At 37.5% G+C, this 18,588-nt stretch overlaps 1 protein-coding gene across 1 annotated transcript in view; it reads left to right on the top strand.

The window, feature by feature from the left end:
- LOC115124676 (ephrin-A4-like) overlaps nt 1–18,588 on the top strand; it is a 123,309-nt gene that overhangs the window by 77,491 nt on the left and 27,230 nt on the right. Inside the window, exon 3 of the mRNA XM_065007009.1 lies at nt 1,890–1,958. Coding sequence (XP_064863081.1) covers nt 1,890–1,958 — 69 coding nt within the window. The remainder of the gene's footprint in view (nt 1–1,889; nt 1,959–18,588) is intronic.

The following is an 18,588-nucleotide window of genomic DNA, read 5'->3' as shown; positions in this document are numbered from 1 at the left end:
GATAGTACAGGAAGGGAGGGGGGGAGAGAGGGGGGATGAGTGGAATCCACAGGGAGAAAGAAAAGGGGAGCAACAAAAGGGAGGGAAAAGGGAGAGGAAAATAATGGATGAGAGACTGAGGGAAAGAATCTTTACATAAATTACTATTGCGGTCTGCGGGACAATGGAGCGTTGTCAGGACATGAGAGAACACACACACACACACACAGCACTGGGCCATTGTGTCTGTGCAGGGCTGGAGAACACAACAATAGCCTCCTCCCCTGGAACTACCCCAGTGGGCCTGGCTGTCTGTGTGTGTATTGTCCACATCAAAGATAACGCTTGAAGTTTGTCCAACCGTCTGGCTGGGTGAAAGGGCCAGGCCATAGGGACAGTATAATGCTTTTGACTGGGGACACGACAATAGTATTAGCTGTTTCAGTCTGTCTCTTATAGTGATCCACACTGACAGCTCACATAGCATCCGCGTCAATCAGCCCAGTGATCTGTAGTCACTAGATGGCATTGCTAGAAGGAACAGCATTCTCAGAACTGACGAGCAAGTAGACAAGCTTTTGTTTGGTTATGTTGAGGCTTAAGATTAGAGGTGGCTGTTTGAACTTGAAAGTATAAGTTAGCATCCTCCTTAATATAATATATGCCATTTAGAAGACTCTTATCTGAAGTGACGGAGTCCTGCGTACATACATTTTACATAGGGCGGGTCCCGGGAATCAAACCCACTGTCCTGCAAGCGTCATGCTCTACCAACTGAGCTCCAGACGACCAGATAGTGACTGTGTTTCTGTCGCTTAACTCTGACAGCAGCTGCCAAACAGGAAACACCTTGACTCCCACAATCCATTGTGTCAGTCAGTCCCCTTTGACCCCTGTAGTGGTTGCTGTCTGCTGGAGTTTCCAAATAGAAAACCTTTTCTGTGGTTTCTTTCATATTAACTAAATCCAGCTTAGTCCTGCTGGTTGGTGAAGGGTGATGTCATATGGTGACACATTCTATATTATTGTCAAATACATGAAGGGTTGAAAATCTCCAACGCCCAACACTTCACACATAGCTTTACTGTAACAAGGCAATCTCTCTCTCTGTCTCTCTCTCTGTCTCTCAAATTCAAATTCAAGCTGCTTTATTGGCATGAAAAACATTGTGTCAATATTGCCAAAGAAACAATGTATACAATATACATTGTAACAAAATTATAAATGATAGTAAATAATAATATAAAATGGTAGTAAATAATAATACAAAATTAAATACAAAAATAATAACAATAAAATGGTAACAGTCAATAGTAAAATTATGGAAAATGAAACTATAACTAACTTATAACTAAATAACGGTCATCTTCTTCTTTATATCAGTACTACAACTACAATCATCATTACTACGACTACTACTACCATCACTAAACTGTTATCACTACCATTACCACCCATATTTGGAATGATAAACATTAATAATTATAGTCATAACAATAATAGTAATAATAAGTAAGTTACTGTTTACTATGCAGATGTTATTATTCAGTGTCCCTCAGGCTATGGCAGGAAAATACATATTTGGCTGCAAGAGGAGCCATTGTCTCTCTCTCTCTCTGTCTCTCTCTCTGTCTCAATTCAATTCAATTCAATTAAAGGGCTTTATTGGCATGGGAAACGTGTTAACATTGCCAAAGCAAGTGAGGTAGATAATCTCTCTCTCTCTGTCTCTTTCTGTCTGTCTCTCTGTGTCTGTCTCTCTGTGTCTGTCTCTCTGTGTCTGTCTCTCTGTGTCTGTCTCTCTGTGTCTGTCTCTCTGTGTCTGTCTCTCTGTGTCTGTCTCTCTGTGTCTGTCTCTCTGTCTGTCTCTCTCTTTCTGTCTCTCTCTCTCTCTGTCTCTCTCTCTCCAGCATTGCCTACAGGGGAAAGCTCCCCGCTGCCCTGCATGAAGCTGCGAGTCACAGTGTGCTGTGAGCCCAGTGAGTAAACTCCTCTTTTTCATCTCTCTCTCTCTCACTCATAGGCTCTTCTGTGTGAAACCAGTATGTAGAGCTCTCTAACGTCTCCCTACATCCGTTTCCATATTTCCTCGGTCTACCAGAGGTAGCTGGGGACGTTCTGCTCTTCATCTCACCTTTGATGTTCTCCTCCACCTCATCTCTTCCTCCTAGCTCAAATCAAAATGTTTGTGATGGAGGGCATCCTTTTTTCATATCCTTTTCTTTCATCATTCTCCTTCTCTCGCTCCACCATTCTGCTCTCTCTGCCTCGTCAGTTTACCCCTACCGGTATGTTCAGTACATGACTACCTCAGTTACCTCGTACACCTGCACATTGACTCAGTACTGGTACCTCCTGTACTGTATGTAGACATGTTATTTGAGTCTTTATTTGTTATTCACTTCGTGTTTTTATTCCTCGTGAATCATTACTATTTATCTTATTTTTAACTCTGCATTAATGGAAAAGGCACTGTAAGTAAGCATTTCACTGTTAGTCCAATAACATTTAATTTGATTCTCTGTATAGCTCTGTAATTGTCCCTCTTCCTCAGGTCCTAACTTCATCACTCCTGTTATCACAGCAGTATTCTGACCCCTCCCCTTTTTATCACAGCAGTATTCTGACCTCTCCCCTTTTTATCACAGCAGTATTCTGACCCCTCCCCCTTTTATCACAGCAGTATTCTGACCCCTCCCCCTTTTATCACAGCAGTATTCTGACCCCTCCCCTTTTTATCACAGCAGTATTCTGACCCCTCCCTCCTTTATCACAGCAGTATTCTGACCCCTCCCCTTTTGTCACAGCAGTATTCTGACCCCTCCCCTTTTTGTCACCGCAGTATTCTGACATCTCCCCTTTTTGTCACAGCAGTATTCTGACATCTCCCCTTTTTATCACAGCAGTATTCTGACCCCTCCCTTTATCACAGCAGTATTCTGACCCCTCCCCTTTTTGTCACAGCAGTATTCTGACCCCTCCCCTTTCTGTCACAGCAGTATTCTGACCCCTCCCCTTTCTATCACAGCAATTTTCTGACCCCTCCCCTTTTATCACAGCAGTATTCTGACCCCTCCTTTTATCACAGCAGTATTCTGACCCCTCCCCTTTTATCACAGCAGTATTCTGACCCCTCCTTTTATCACAGCAGTATTCTGACCCCTCCTTTTATCACAGCAGTATTCTGACCCCTCCCCTTTTATCACAGCAGTATTCTGACCCCTCCCCTTTTTATCACAGCAGTATTCTGACCCCTCCCCTTTTATCACAGCAGTATTCTGACCCCTCCCCTTTTATCACAGCAGTATTCTGACCCCTCCCTTCTTTGACAGCAGTATTCTGACCCCTCCTTTTTGTCACCGCAGTATTCTGACATCTCCCCTTTTTGTCACAGCAGTATTCTGACATCTCCCCTTTTTATCACAGCAGTATTCTGACCCCTCCCTTTATCACAGCAGTATTCTGACCCCTCCCCTTTTTGTCACAGCAGTATTCTGACCCCTCCCCTTTCTGTCACAGCAGTATTCTGACCCCTCCCCTTTCTATCACAGCAATTTTCTGACCCCTCCCTTTTTATCACAGCAGTATTCTGACCCCTCCTTTTATCACAGCAGTATTCTGACCCCTCCCCTTTTATCACAGCAGTATTCTGACCCCTCCCCTTTTATCACAGCAGTATTCTGACCCCTCCCCTTTTATCACAGCAGTATTCTGACCCCTCCCCTTTTATCACAGCAGTATTCTGACCCCTCCCCTTTTATCACAGCAGTATTCTGACCCCTCCTTTTTATCACAGCAGTATTCTGACCCCTCCCCTTTTTATCACAGCAGTATTCTGACCCCTCCCTTCTTTGACAGCAGTATTCTGACCCCTCCCCTTTTGTCACAGCAGTATTCTGACCCCTCCCTTCTTTGACAGCAGTATTCTGACCCCTCCTTTTTGTCACAGCAGTATTCTGACCCCTCCCTTTTTGTCACAGCAGTATTCTGACCCCTCCCCTTCTTGTCACAGCAGTATTCTGACCCCTCCCCTTTTTGTCACAGCAGTATTCTGACCCCTCCCCTTTTTGTCACAGCAGTATTCTGACATCTCCCCTTTTTATCACAGCAGTATTCTGACATCTCCCCTTTTTATCACAGCAGTATTCTGACATATCCCCTTTTTATCACAGCAGTATTCTGACATATCCCCTTTTTATCACAGCAGTATTCTGACATCTCCCCTTTTTATCACAGCAGTATTCTGACATCTCCCCTTTTTATCACAGCAGTATTCTGACATCTCCCCTTTTATCACAGCAGTATTCTGACATCTCCCCTTTTATCACAGCAGTATTCTGACATCTCCCCTTTTTATCACAGCAGTATTCTGACATCTCCCCTTTTTATCACAGCAGTATTCTGACATCTCCCCTTTTTATCACAGCAGTATTCTGACATCTCCCCTTTTTATCACAGCAGTATTCTGACATCTCCCCTTTTTATCACAGCAGTATTCTGACATCTCCCCTTTTTATCACAGCAGTATTCTGACATCTCCCCTTTTTATCACCGCAGTATTCTGACATCTCCCCTTTTTATCACAGCAGTATTCTGACATCTCCCCTTTTTATCACAGCAGTATTCTGACATATCCCCTTTTTATCACAGCAGTATTCTGACATATCCCCTTTTTATCACAGCAGTATTCTGACCCCTCCCCTTTTTATCACAGCAGTATTCTGATATCTCCCCTTTTTATCACAGCAGAATACTGACATCTCTCCTTTTTGTCACAGCCGTATTCTGACCCCTCCCCTTTTTGTCACAGCAGTATTCTGACAAACTGATCGATCGACTTGTCCATCTCCAAGGTATTTCTAGTCAATCGCCAAACATTTGTGTAAAAAAGCCAACGATAAAGCCCTGTGTTGCCCTGCGCGCCGGCTGGGTAGGGAGGCTGTTACCATTTCATACAAACACTGCCTTCCCGGTGTGTAATACTGTGAGATTTCAAAACGTTTCAAACCATGACTAGAGAGAAACTGTCAACGAATACAGCAAAGATATCAGAACATTTAAAACCATGACTAGAGAGAGACTGGCAAAGAATACAGCAAAGATATCAGAACATTTAAAACCATGACTAGAGAGAGACTGTCAACGAATACAGCAAAGATATCAGAACATTTAAAACCATGACTAGAGAGAGACTGTCAACGAATACAGCAAAGATATCAGAACATTTAAAACCATGACTAGAGAGAGACTGTCAAAGATATCAGAACATTTAAAACCATGACTAGAGAGAGACTGTCAACGCATACAGCAAAGATATCAGAACATTTAAAACCAGGACTAGAGAGAGACTGTCAACGATATCAGAACATTTAAAACCATGACTAGAGAGAGACTGTCAAAGATATCAGAACATTTAAAACCATGACTAGAGAGAGACTGTCAACGATATCAGAACATTTAAAACCATGATTAGAGAGAGACTGTCAACGATATCAGAACATTTAAAACCATGACTAGAGAGAGACTGTCAAAGATATCAGAACATTTAAAACCATGACTAGAGAGAGACTGTCAACGATATCAGAACATTTAAAACCATGACTAGAGAGACTGTCAACGATATCAGAACATTTAAAACCATGACTAGAGAGAGACTGTCAAAGATATCAGAACATTTAAAACCATGACTAGAGAGAGACTGTCAACGCATACAGCAAAGATATCAGAACATTTAAAACCATGACTAGAGAGAGACTGTCAACGAATACAGCAAAGATATCAGAACATTTAAAACCATGACTAGAGAGAGACTGTCAAAGATATCAGAACATTTAAAACCATGACTAGAGAGAAACTGTCAAAGATATCAGAACATTTAAAACCATGACTAGAGAGAGACTGTCAACGATATCAGAACATTTAAAACCATGACTAGAGAGAAACTGTCAAGGAATACAGCAAAGATATCAGAACATTTAAAACCATGACTAGAGAGAAACTGTCAAAGATATCAGAACATTTAAAACCATGACTAGAGAGAGACTGTCAACGATATCAGAACATTTAAAACCATGACTAGAGAGAGACTGTCAAAGATATCAGAACATTTAAAACCATGACTAGAGAGAGACTGTCAACGCATACAGCAAAGATATCAGAACATTTAAAACCATGACTAGAGAGAGACTGTCAACGAATACAGCAAAGATATCAGAACATTTAAAACCATGACTAGAGAGAGACTGTCAATGAATACAGCAAAGATATCAGAACATTTAAAACCATGACTAGAGAGAGACTGTCAACGAATACAGCAAAGATATCAGAACATTTAAAACCATGACTAGAGAGAGACTGTCAACGAATACAGCAAAGATATCAGAACATTTAAAACCATGACTAGAGAGAGACTGTCAACGATATCAGAACATTTAAAACCATGACTAGAGAGAGACTGTCAACGATATCAGAACATTTAAAACCATGACTAGAGAGAGACTGTCAACGATATCAGAACATTTAAAACCATGACTAGAGAGAGACTGTCAACGAATACAGCAAAGATATCAGAACATTTAAAACCATGACTAGAGAGAGACTGTCACCGAATACAGCAAAGATATCAGAACATTTAAAACCATGACTAGAGAGAGAATGTCAACGAATACAGCAAAGATATCAGAACATTTAAAACCATGACTAGAGAGAGACTGTCAAAGATATCAGAACATTTAAAACCATGACTAGAGAGAGACTGTCAACGAATACAGCAAAGATATCAGAACATTTAAAACCATGACTAGAGAGAGACTGTCAACGATATCAGAACATTTAAAACCATGACAAGAGAGAGACTGTCAACGAATACAGCAAAGATATCAGAACATTTAAAACCATGACTAGAGAGAGACTGTCAACGATATCAGAACATTTAAAACCATGACTAGAGAGAGACTGTCAACGATATCAGAACATTTAAAACCATGACTAGAGAGAGACTGTCAAAGATATCAGAACATTTAAAACCATGACTAGAGAGAGACTGTCAACGATATCAGAACATTTAAAACCATGACTACAGAGAAACTGTCAACGAATACAGCAAAGATATCAGAACATTTAAAACCATGACTAGAGAGAGTCTGTCAAAGATATCAGAACATTTAAAACCATGACTACAGAGAAACTGTCAACGAATACAGCAAAGATATCAGAACATGTAAAGCCATGACTAGAGAGAGACTGTCAACGAATACAGCAAAGATATCAGAACATTTAAAACCATGACTAGAGAGAGACTGTCAAACATATCAGAACATTTAAAACCATGACTAGAGAGAGACTGTCAAAGATATCAGAACATTTAAAACCATGACTAGAGAGAGACTGTCAAAGATATCAGAACATTTAAAACCATGACTAGAGAGAGACTGTCAACGAATACAGCAAATATATCAGAACATTTAAAACCATGACTAGAGAGAGACTGTCAAAGATATCAGAACATTTAAAACCATGACTAGAGAGAGACTGTCAAAGATATCAGAACATTTAAAACCATGACTAGAGAGAGACTGTCAAAGGTATCAGAACATTTAAAACCATGACTAGAGAGAGACTGTCAACGCATACAGCAAAGATATCAGAACATTTAAAACCATGACTAGAGAGAGACTGTCAACGCATACAGCAAAGATATCAGAACATTTAAAACCATGACTAGAGAGAGACTGTCAAAGATATCAGAACATTTAAAACCATGACTAGAGAGAGACTGTCAACGCATACAGCAAAGATATCAGAACATTTAAAACCATGACTAGAGAGAGACTGTCAAAGATATCAGAACATTTAAAACCATGACTAGAGAGAAACTGTCAAAAGATATCAGAACATTTAAAACCATGACTAGAGAGAGACTGTCAACGAATACAGCAAAGATATCAGAACATTTAAAACCATGACTAGAGAGAGACTGTCAAAGATATCAGAATATTTAAAACCATGACTAGAGAGAGACTGTCAAAGATATCAGAACATTTAAAACCATGACTAGAGAGAAACTGTCAACGAATACAGCAAAGATATCAGAACATTTAAAACCATGACTAGAGAGAGACTGTCAAAGATATCAGAACATTTAAAACCATGACTAGAGAGAGACTGTCAACGAATACAGCAAAGATATCAGAACATTTAAAACCATGACTAGAGAGAGACTGTCAACGATATCAGAACATTTAAAACCATGACAAGAGAGAGACTGTCAACGAATACAGCAAAGATATCAGAACATTTAAAACCATGACTAGAGAGAGACTGTCAACGATATCAGAACATTTAAAACCATGACTAGAGAGAGACTGTCAACGATATCAGAACATTTAAAACCATGACTAGAGAGAGACTGTCAAAGATATCAGAACATTTAAAACCATGACTAGAGAGAGACTGTCAACGATATCAGAACATTTAAAACCATGACTACAGAGAAACTGTCAACGAATACAGCAAAGATATCAGAACATTTAAAACCATGACTAGAGAGAGTCTGTCAAAGATATCAGAACATTTAAAACCATGACTACAGAGAAACTGTCAACGAATACAGCAAAGATATCAGAACATGTAAAGCCATGACTAGAGAGAGACTGTCAACGAATACAGCAAAGATATCAGAACATTTAAAACCATGACTAGAGAGAGACTGTCAAACATATCAGAACATTTAAAACCATGACTAGAGAGAGACTGTCAAAGATATCAGAACATTTAAAACCATGACTAGAGAGAGACTGTCAACGAATACAGCAAAGATATCAGAACATTTAAAACCATGACTAGAGAGACTGTCAAAGATATCAGAACATTTAAAACCATGACTAGAGAGAGACTGTCAAAGATATCAGAACATTTAAAACCATGACTAGAGAGAGACTGTCAAAGGTATCAGAACATTTAAAACAATGACTAGAGAGAGACTGTCAACGCATACAGCAAAGATATCAGAACATTTAAAACCATGACTAGAGAGAGACTGTCAACGCATACAGCAAAGATATCAGAACATTTAAAACCATGACTAGAGAGAGACTGTCAAACATATCAGAACATTTAAAACCATGACTAGAGAGAGACTGTCAACGCATACAGCAAAGATATCAGAACATTTAAAACCATGACTAGAGAGAGACTGTCAAAGATATCAGAACATTTAAAACCATGACTAGAGAGAAACTGTCAAAAGATATCAGAACATTTAAAACCATGACTAGAGAGAGACTGTCAACGAATACAGCAAAGATATCAGAACATTTAAAACCATGACTAGAGAGAGACTGTCAAAGATATCAGAATATTTAAAACCATGACTAGAGAGAGACTGTCAAAGATATCAGAACATTTAAAACCATGACTAGAGAGAGACTGTCAACGCATACAGCAAAGATATCAGAACATTTAAAACCATGACTAGAGAGAGACTGTCAACGAATACAGCAAAGATATCAGAACATTTAAAACCATGACTAGAGAGAAACTGTCAACGAATACAGCAAAGATATCAGAACATTTAAAACCATGACTAGAGAGAGACTGTCAAATATATCAGAACATTTAAAACCATGACTAGAGAGAGACTGTCAACGAATACAGCAAAGATATCAGAACATTTAAAACCATGACTAGAGAGAGACTGTCAAAGATATCAGAACATTTAAAACCATGACTAGAGAGAGACTGTCAACGAATACAGCAAAGATATCAGAACATTTAAAACCATGACTAGAGAGAGACTGTCAACGATATCAGAACATTTAAAACCATGACTAGAGAGAGACTGTCAAAGATATCAGAACATTTAAAACCATGACTAGAGAGAGACTGTCAACGAATACAGCAAAGATATCAGAACATTTAAAACCATGACTAGAGAGAGACTGTCAACGATATCAGAACATTTAAAACCATGACAAGAGAGAGACTGTCAACGAATACAGCAAAGATATCAGAACATTTAAAACCATGACTAGAGAGAAACTGTCAACGAATACAGCAAAGATATCAGAACATTTAAAACCATGACTAGAGAGAGACTGTCAAAGATATCAGAACATTTAAAACCATGACTAGAGAGAGACTGTCAACGAATACAGCAAAGATATCAGAACATTTAAAACCATGACTAGAGAGAGACTGTCAACGATATCAGAACATTTAAAACCATGACTAGAGAGAGACTGTCAACGATATCAGAACATTTAAAACCATGACTAGAGAGAAACTGTCAACGAATACAGCAAAGATATCAGAACATGTAAAACCATGACTAGAGAGAGACTGTCAACGAATACAGCAAAGATATCAGAACATTTAAAACCATGACTAGAGAGAGTCTGTCAAAGATATCAGAACATTTAAAACCATGACTACAGAGAAACTGTCAACGAATACAGCAAAGATATCAGAACATGTAGAACCATGACTAGAGAGAGACTGTCAACGAATACAGCAAAGATATCAGAACATTTAAAACCATGACTAGAGAGAGTCTGTCAAAGATATCAGAACATTTAAAACCATGACTACAGAGAAACTGTCAACGAATACAGCAAAGATATCAGAACATGTAAAACCATGACTAGAGAGAGACTGTCAACGAATACAGCAAAGATATCAGAACATTTAAAACCATGACTAGAGAGAGACTGTCAAAGATATCAGAACATTTAAAACCATGACTAGAGAGAGACTGTCAAAGATATCAGAACATTTAAAACCATGACTAGAGAGAGACTGTCAACGAATACAGCAAAGATATCAGAACATTTAAAACCATGACTAGAGAGAGACTGTCAACGATATCAGAACATTTAAAACCATGACAAGAGAGAGACTGTCAACGAATACAGCAAAGATATCAGAACATTTAAAACCATGACTAGAGAGAAACTGTCAACGAATACAGCAAAGATATCAGAACATTTAAAACCATGACTAGAGAGAGACTGTCAAAGATATCAGAACATTTAAAACCATGACTAGAGAGAGACTGTCAATGAATACAGCAAAGATATCAGAACATTTAAAACCATGACTAGAGAGAGACTGTCAAAAGATATCAGAACATTTAAAACCATGACTAGAGAGAGACTGTCAAAAGATATCAGAACATTTAAAACCATGACTAGAGAGAAACTGTCAACGAATACAGCAAAGATATCAGAACATTTAAAACCATGACTAGAGAGAGACTGTCAACGAATACAGCAAAGATATCAGAACATTTAAAACCATGACTAGAGAGAGTCTGTCAAAGATATCAGAACATTTAAAACCATGACTACAGAGAAACTGTCAACAGCAAAGATATCAGAACATTTAAAACCATGACTAGAGAGAGACTGTCAAATACAGCAAAGATATCAGAACATTTAAAACCATGACTAGAGAGAGTCTGTCAAAGATATCAGAACATTTAAAACCATGACTACAGAGAAACTGTCAACGAATACAGCAAAGATATCAGAACATGTAAAACCATGACTAGAGAGAGACTGTCAACGAATACAGCAAAGATATCAGAACATTTAAAACCATGACTAGAGAGAGACTGTCAAACATATCAGAACATTTAAAACCATGTCTAGAGAGAGACTGTCAAAGATATCAGAACATTTAAAACCATGACTAGAGAGAGACTGTCAACGAATACAGCAAAGATATCAGAACATTTAAAACCATGACTAGAGAGAGACTGTCAAAGATATCAGAACATTTAAAACCATGACTAGAGAGAGACTGTCAAAGATATCAGAACATTTAAAACCATGACTAGAGAGAGACTGTCAAAGGTATCAGAACATTTAAAACCATGACTAGAGAGAGACTGTCAACGCATACAGCAAAGATATCAGAACATTTAAAACCATGACTAGAGAGAGACTGTCAACGCATACAGCAAAGATATCAGAACATTTAAAACCATGACTAGAGAGAGACTGTCAAAGATATCAGAACATTTAAAACCATGACTAGAGAGAGACTGTCAACGCATACAGCAAAGATATCAGAACATTTAAAACCATGACTAGAGAGAGACTGTCAAAGATATCAGAACATTTAAAACCATGACTAGAGAGAAACTGTCAAAAGATATCAGAACATTTAAAACCATGACTAGAGAGAGACTGTCAACGAATACAGCAAAGATATCAGAACATTTAAAACCATGACTAGAGAGAGACTGTCAAAGATATCAGAATATTTAAAACCATGACTAGAGAGAGACTGTCAAAGATATCAGAACATTTAAAACCATGACTAGAGAGAGACTGTCAACGCATACAGCAAAGATATCAGAACATTTAAAACCATGACTAGAGAGAGACTGTCAACGAATACAGCAAAGATATCAGAACATTTAAAACCATGACTAGAGAGAAACTGTCAACGAATACAGCAAAGATATCAGAACATTTAAAACCATGACTAGAGAGAGACTGTCAAAGATATCAGAACATTTAAAACCATGACTAGAGAGAGACTGTCAACGAATACAGCAAAGATATCAGAACATTTAAAACCATGACTAGAGAGAGACTGTCAACGATATCAGAACATTTAAAACCATGACTAGAGAGAGACTGTCAAAGATATCAGAACATTTAAAACCATGACTAGAGAGAGACTGTCAACGAATACAGCAAAGATATCAGAACATTTAAAACCATGACTAGAGAGAGACTGTCAACGATATCAGAACATTTAAAACCATGACAAGAGAGAGACTGTCAACGAATACAGCAAAGATATCGGAACATTTAAAACCATGACTAGAGAGAGACTGTCAACGATATCAGAACATTTAAAACCATGACTAGAGAGAGACTGTCAACGATATCAGAACATTTAAAACCATGACTAGAGAGAGACTGTCAAAGATATCAGAACATTTAAAACCATGACTAGAGAGAGACTGTCAACGATATCAGAACATTTAAAACCATGACTAGAGAGAAACTGTCAACGAATACAGCAAAGATATCAGAACATGTAAAACCATGACTAGAGAGAGACTGTCAACGAATACAGCAAAGATATCAGAACATTTAAAACCATGACTAGAGAGAGTCTGTCAAAGATATCAGAACATTTAAAACCATGACTACAGAGAAACTGTCAACGAATACAGCAAAGATATCAGAACATGTAAAACCATGACTAGAGAGAGACTGTCAACGAATACAGCAAAGATATCAGAACATTTAAAACCATGACTAGAGAGAGACTGTCAAACATATCAGAACATTTAAAACCATGACTAGAGAGAGACTGTCAAAGATATCAGAACATTTAAAACCATGACTAGAGAGAGACTGTCAACGAATACAGCAAAGATATCAGAACATTTAAAACCATGACTAGAGAGAGACTGTCAAAGATATCAGAACATTTAAAACCATGACTAGAGAGAGACTGTCAAATACAGAAAGATATCAGAACATTTAAAACCATGACTAGAGAGAGACTGTCAAAGGTATCAGAACATTTAAAACCATGACTAGAGAGAGACTGTCAACGCATACAGCAAAGATATCAGAACATTTAAAACCATGACTAGAGAGAGACTGTCAACGCATACAGCAAAGATATCAGAACATTTAAAACCATGACTAGAGAGAGACTGTCAACGAATACAGCAAAGATATCAGAACATTTAAAACCATGACTAGAGAGAGACTGTCAACGATATCAGAACATTTAAAACCATGACTAGAGAGAGACTGTCAACGATATCAGAACATTTAAAACCATGACTAGAGAGAGACTGTCAACGATATCAGAACATTTAAAACCATGACTAGAGAGAGACTGTCAACGAATACAGCAAAGATATCAGAACATTTAAAACCATGACTAGAGAGAGACTGTCACCGAATACAGCAAAGATATCAGAACATTTAAAACCATGACTAGAGAGAGACTGTCAAAGATATCAGAACATTTAAAACCATGACTAGAGAGAGACTGTCAACGAATACAGCAAAGATATCAGAACATTTAAAACCATGACTAGAGAGAGACTGTCAACGATATCAGAACATTTAAAACCATGACAAGAGAGAGACTGTCAACGAATACAGCAAAGATATCAGAACATTTAAAACCATGACTAGAGAGAGACTGTCAACGATATCAGAACATTTAAAACCATGACTAGAGAGAGACTGTCAACGATATCAGAACATTTAAAACCATGACTAGAGAGAGACTGTCAAAGATATCAGAACATTTAAAACCATGACTAGAGAGAGACTGTCAACGATATCAGAACATTTAAAACCATGACTACAGAGAAACTGTCAACGAATACAGCAAAGATATCAGAACATTTAAAACCATGACTAGAGAGAGTCTGTCAAAGATATCAGAACATTTAAAACCATGACTACAGAGAAACTGTCAACGAATACAGCAAAGATATCAGAACATGTAAAGCCATGACTAGAGAGAGACTGTCAACGAATACAGCAAAGATATCAGAACATTTAAAACCATGACTAGAGAGAGACTGTCAAACATATCAGAACATTTAAAACCATGACTAGAGAGAGACTGTCAAAGATATCAGAACATTTAAAACCATGACTAGAGAGAGACTGTCAACGAATACAGCAAAGATATCAGAACATTTAAAACCATGACTAGAGAGAGACTGTCAAAGATATCAGAACATTTAAAACCATGACTAGAGAGAGACTGTCAAAGATATCAGAACATTTAAAACCATGACTAGAGAGAGACTGTCAAAGGTATCAGAACATTTAAAACCATGACTAGAGAGAGACTGTCAACGCATACAGCAAAGATATCAGAACATTTAAAACCATGACTAGAGAGAGACTGTCAACGCATACAGCAAAGATATCAGAACATTTAAAACCATGACTAGAGAGAGACTGTCAAAGATATCAGAACATTTAAAACCATGACTAGAGAGAGACTGTCAACGCATACAGCAAAGATATCAGAACATTTAAAACCATGACTAGAGAGAGACTGTCAAAGATATCAGAACATTTAAAACCATGACTAGAGAGAAACTGTCAAAAGATATCAGAACATTTAAAACCATGACTAGAGAGAGACTGTCAACGAATACAGCAAAGATATCAGAACATTTAAAACCATGACTAGAGAGAGACTGTCAAAGATATCAGAATATTTAAAACCATGACTAGAGAGAGACTGTCAAAGATATCAGAACATTTAAAACCATGACTAGAGAGAGACTGTCAACGCATACAGCAAAGATATCAGAACATTTAAAACCATGACTAGAGAGAGACTGTCAACGAATACAGCAAAGATATCAGAACATTTAAAACCATGACTAGAGAGAAACTGTCAACGAATACAGCAAAGATATCAGAACATTTAAAACCATGACTAGAGAGAGACTGTCAAAGATATCAGAACATTTAAAACCATGACTAGAGAGAGACTGTCAACGAATACAGCAAAGATATCAGAACATTTAAAACCATGACTAGAGAGAGACTGTCAACGATATCAGAACATTTAAAACCATGACTAGAGAGAGACTGTCAAAGATATCAGAACATTTAAAACCATGACTAGAGAGAGACTGTTAACGAATACAGCAAAGATATCAGAACATTTAAAACCATGACTAGAGAGAGACTGTCAACGATATCAGAACATTTAAAACCATGACAAGAGAGAGACTGTCAACGAATACAGCAAAGATATCAGAACATTTAAAACCATGACTAGAGAGAAACTGTCAACGAATACAGCAAAGATATCAGAACATTTAAAACCATGACTAGAGAGAGACTGTCAAAGATATCAGAACATTTAAAACCATGACTAGAGAGAGACTGTCAACGAATACAGCAAAGATATCAGAACATTTAAAACCATGACTAGAGAGAGACTGTCAACGATATCAGAACATTTAAAACCATGACTAGAGAGAGACTGTCAACGATATCAGAACATTTAAAACCATGACTAGAGAGAGACTGTCAACGATATCAGAACATTTAAAACCATGACTAGAGAGAAACTGTCAACGAATACAGCAAAGATATCAGAACATGTAAAACCATGACTAGAGAGAGACTGTCAACGAATACAGCAAAGATATCAGAACATTTAAAACCATGACTAGAGAGAGTCTGTCAAAGATATCAGAACATTTAAAACCATGACTACAGAGAAACTGTCAACGAATACAGCAAAGATATCAGAACATGTAGAACCATGACTAGAGAGAGACTGTCAACGAATACAGCAAAGATATCAGAACATTTAAAACCATGACTAGAGAGAGTCTGTCAAAGATATCAGAACATTTAAAACCATGACTACAGAGAAACTGTCAACGAATACAGCAAAGATATCAGAACATTTAAAACCATGACTAGAGAGAGACTGTCAAAATACAGCAAAGATATCAGAACATTTAAAACCATGACTAGAGAGAGACTGTCAAAGATATCAGAACATTTAAAACCATGACTAGAGAGAGACTGTCAACGAATACAGCAAAGATATCAGAACATTTAAAACCATGACTAGAGAGAGACTGTCAAAGATATCAGAACATTTAAAACCATGACTAGAGAGAGACTGTCAAAGATATCAGAACATTTAAAACCATGACTAGAGAGAGACTGTCAAAGGTATCAGAACATTTAAAACCATGACTAGAGAGAGACTGTCAACGCATACAGCAAAGATATCAGAACATTTAAAACCATGACTAGAGAGAGACTGTCAACGCATACAGCAAAGATATCAGAACATTTAAAACCATGACTAGAGAGAGACTGTCAAAGATATCAGAACATTTAAAACCATGACTAGAGAGAGACTGTCAACGCATACAGCAAAGATATCAGAACATTTAAAACCATGACTAGAGAGAGACTGTCAAAGATATCAGAACATTTAAAACCATGACTAGAGAGAAACTGTCAAAAGATATCAGAACATTTAAAACCATGACTAGAGAGAGACTGTCAACGAATACAGCAAAGATATCAGAACATTTAAAACCATGACTAGAGAGAGACTGTCAAAGATATCAGAATATTTAAAACCATGACTAGAGAGAGACTGTCAACGAATACAGCAAAGATATCAGAACATTTAAAACCATGACTAGAGAGAGTCTGTCAAAGATATCAGAACATTTAAAACCATGACTACAGAGAAACTGTCAACGAATACAGCAAAGATATCAGAACATGTAAAACCATGACTAGAGAGAGACTGTCAACGAATACAGCAAAGATATCAGAACATTTAAAACCATGACTAGAGAGAGACTGTCAAAGATATCAGAACATTTAAAACCATGACTAGAGAGAGACTGTCAACGAATACAGCAAAGATATCAGAACATTTAAAACCATGACTAGAGAGAGACTGTCAAAGATATCAGAACATTTAAAACCATGACTAGAGAGAGACTGTCAACGCATACAGCAAAGATATCAGAACATTTAAAACCATGACTAGAGAGAGACTGTCAAAGATATCAGAACATTTAAAACCATGACTAGAGAGAGACTGTCAACGCATACAGCAAAGATATCAGAACATTTAAAACCATGACTAGAGAGAGACTGTCAAAGATATCAGAACATTTAAAACCATGACTAGAGAGAAACTGTCAAAAGATATCAGAACATTTAAAACCATGACTAGAGAGAGACTGTCAACGAATACAGCAAAGATATCAGAACATTTAAAACCATGACTAGAGAGAGACTGTCAACGCATACAGCAAAGATATCAGAACATTTAAAACCATGACTAGAGAGAGACTGTCAACGAATACAGCAAAGATATCAGAACATTTAAAACCATGACTAGAGAGAAACTGTCAACGAATACAGCAAAGATATCAGAACATTTAAAACCATGACTAGAGAGAGACTGTCAAAGATATCAGAACATTTAAAACCATGACTAGAGAGAGACTGTCAACGAATACAGCAAAGATATCAGAACATTTAAAACCATGACTAGAGAGAGACTGTCAACGATATCAGAACATTTAAAACCATGACTAGAGAGAGACTGTCAAAGATATCAGAACATTTAAAACCATGACTAGAGAGAGACTGTCAACGAATACAGCAAAGATATCAGAACATTTAAAACCATGACTAGAGAGAGACTGTCAACGATATCAGAACATTTAAAACCATGACAAGAGAGAGACTGTCAACGAATACAGCAAAGATATCGGAACATTTAAAACCATGACTAGAGAGAGACTGTCAACGATATCAGAACATTTAAAACCATGACTAGAGAGAGACTGTCAACGATATCAGAACATTTAAAACCATGACTAGAGAGAGACTGTCAAAGATATCAGAACATTTAAAACCATGACTAGAGAGAGACTGTCAACGATATCAGAACATTTAAAACCATGACTAGAGAGAAACTGTCAACGAATACAGCAAAGATATCAGAACATGTAAAACCATGACTAGAGAGAGACTGTCAACGAATACAGCAAAGATATCAGAACATTTAAAACCATGACTACAGAGAAACTGT

The sequence above is a fragment of the Oncorhynchus nerka genome, linkage group LG3 (assembly GCF_034236695.1).
Source record: "Oncorhynchus nerka isolate Pitt River linkage group LG3, Oner_Uvic_2.0, whole genome shotgun sequence".
Taxonomy (NCBI): Eukaryota; Metazoa; Chordata; class Actinopteri; order Salmoniformes; family Salmonidae; genus Oncorhynchus; species Oncorhynchus nerka.
Note: the sequence above shows the minus strand (reverse complement) of the source record. Positions and strands in the feature narration are given on the sequence as shown.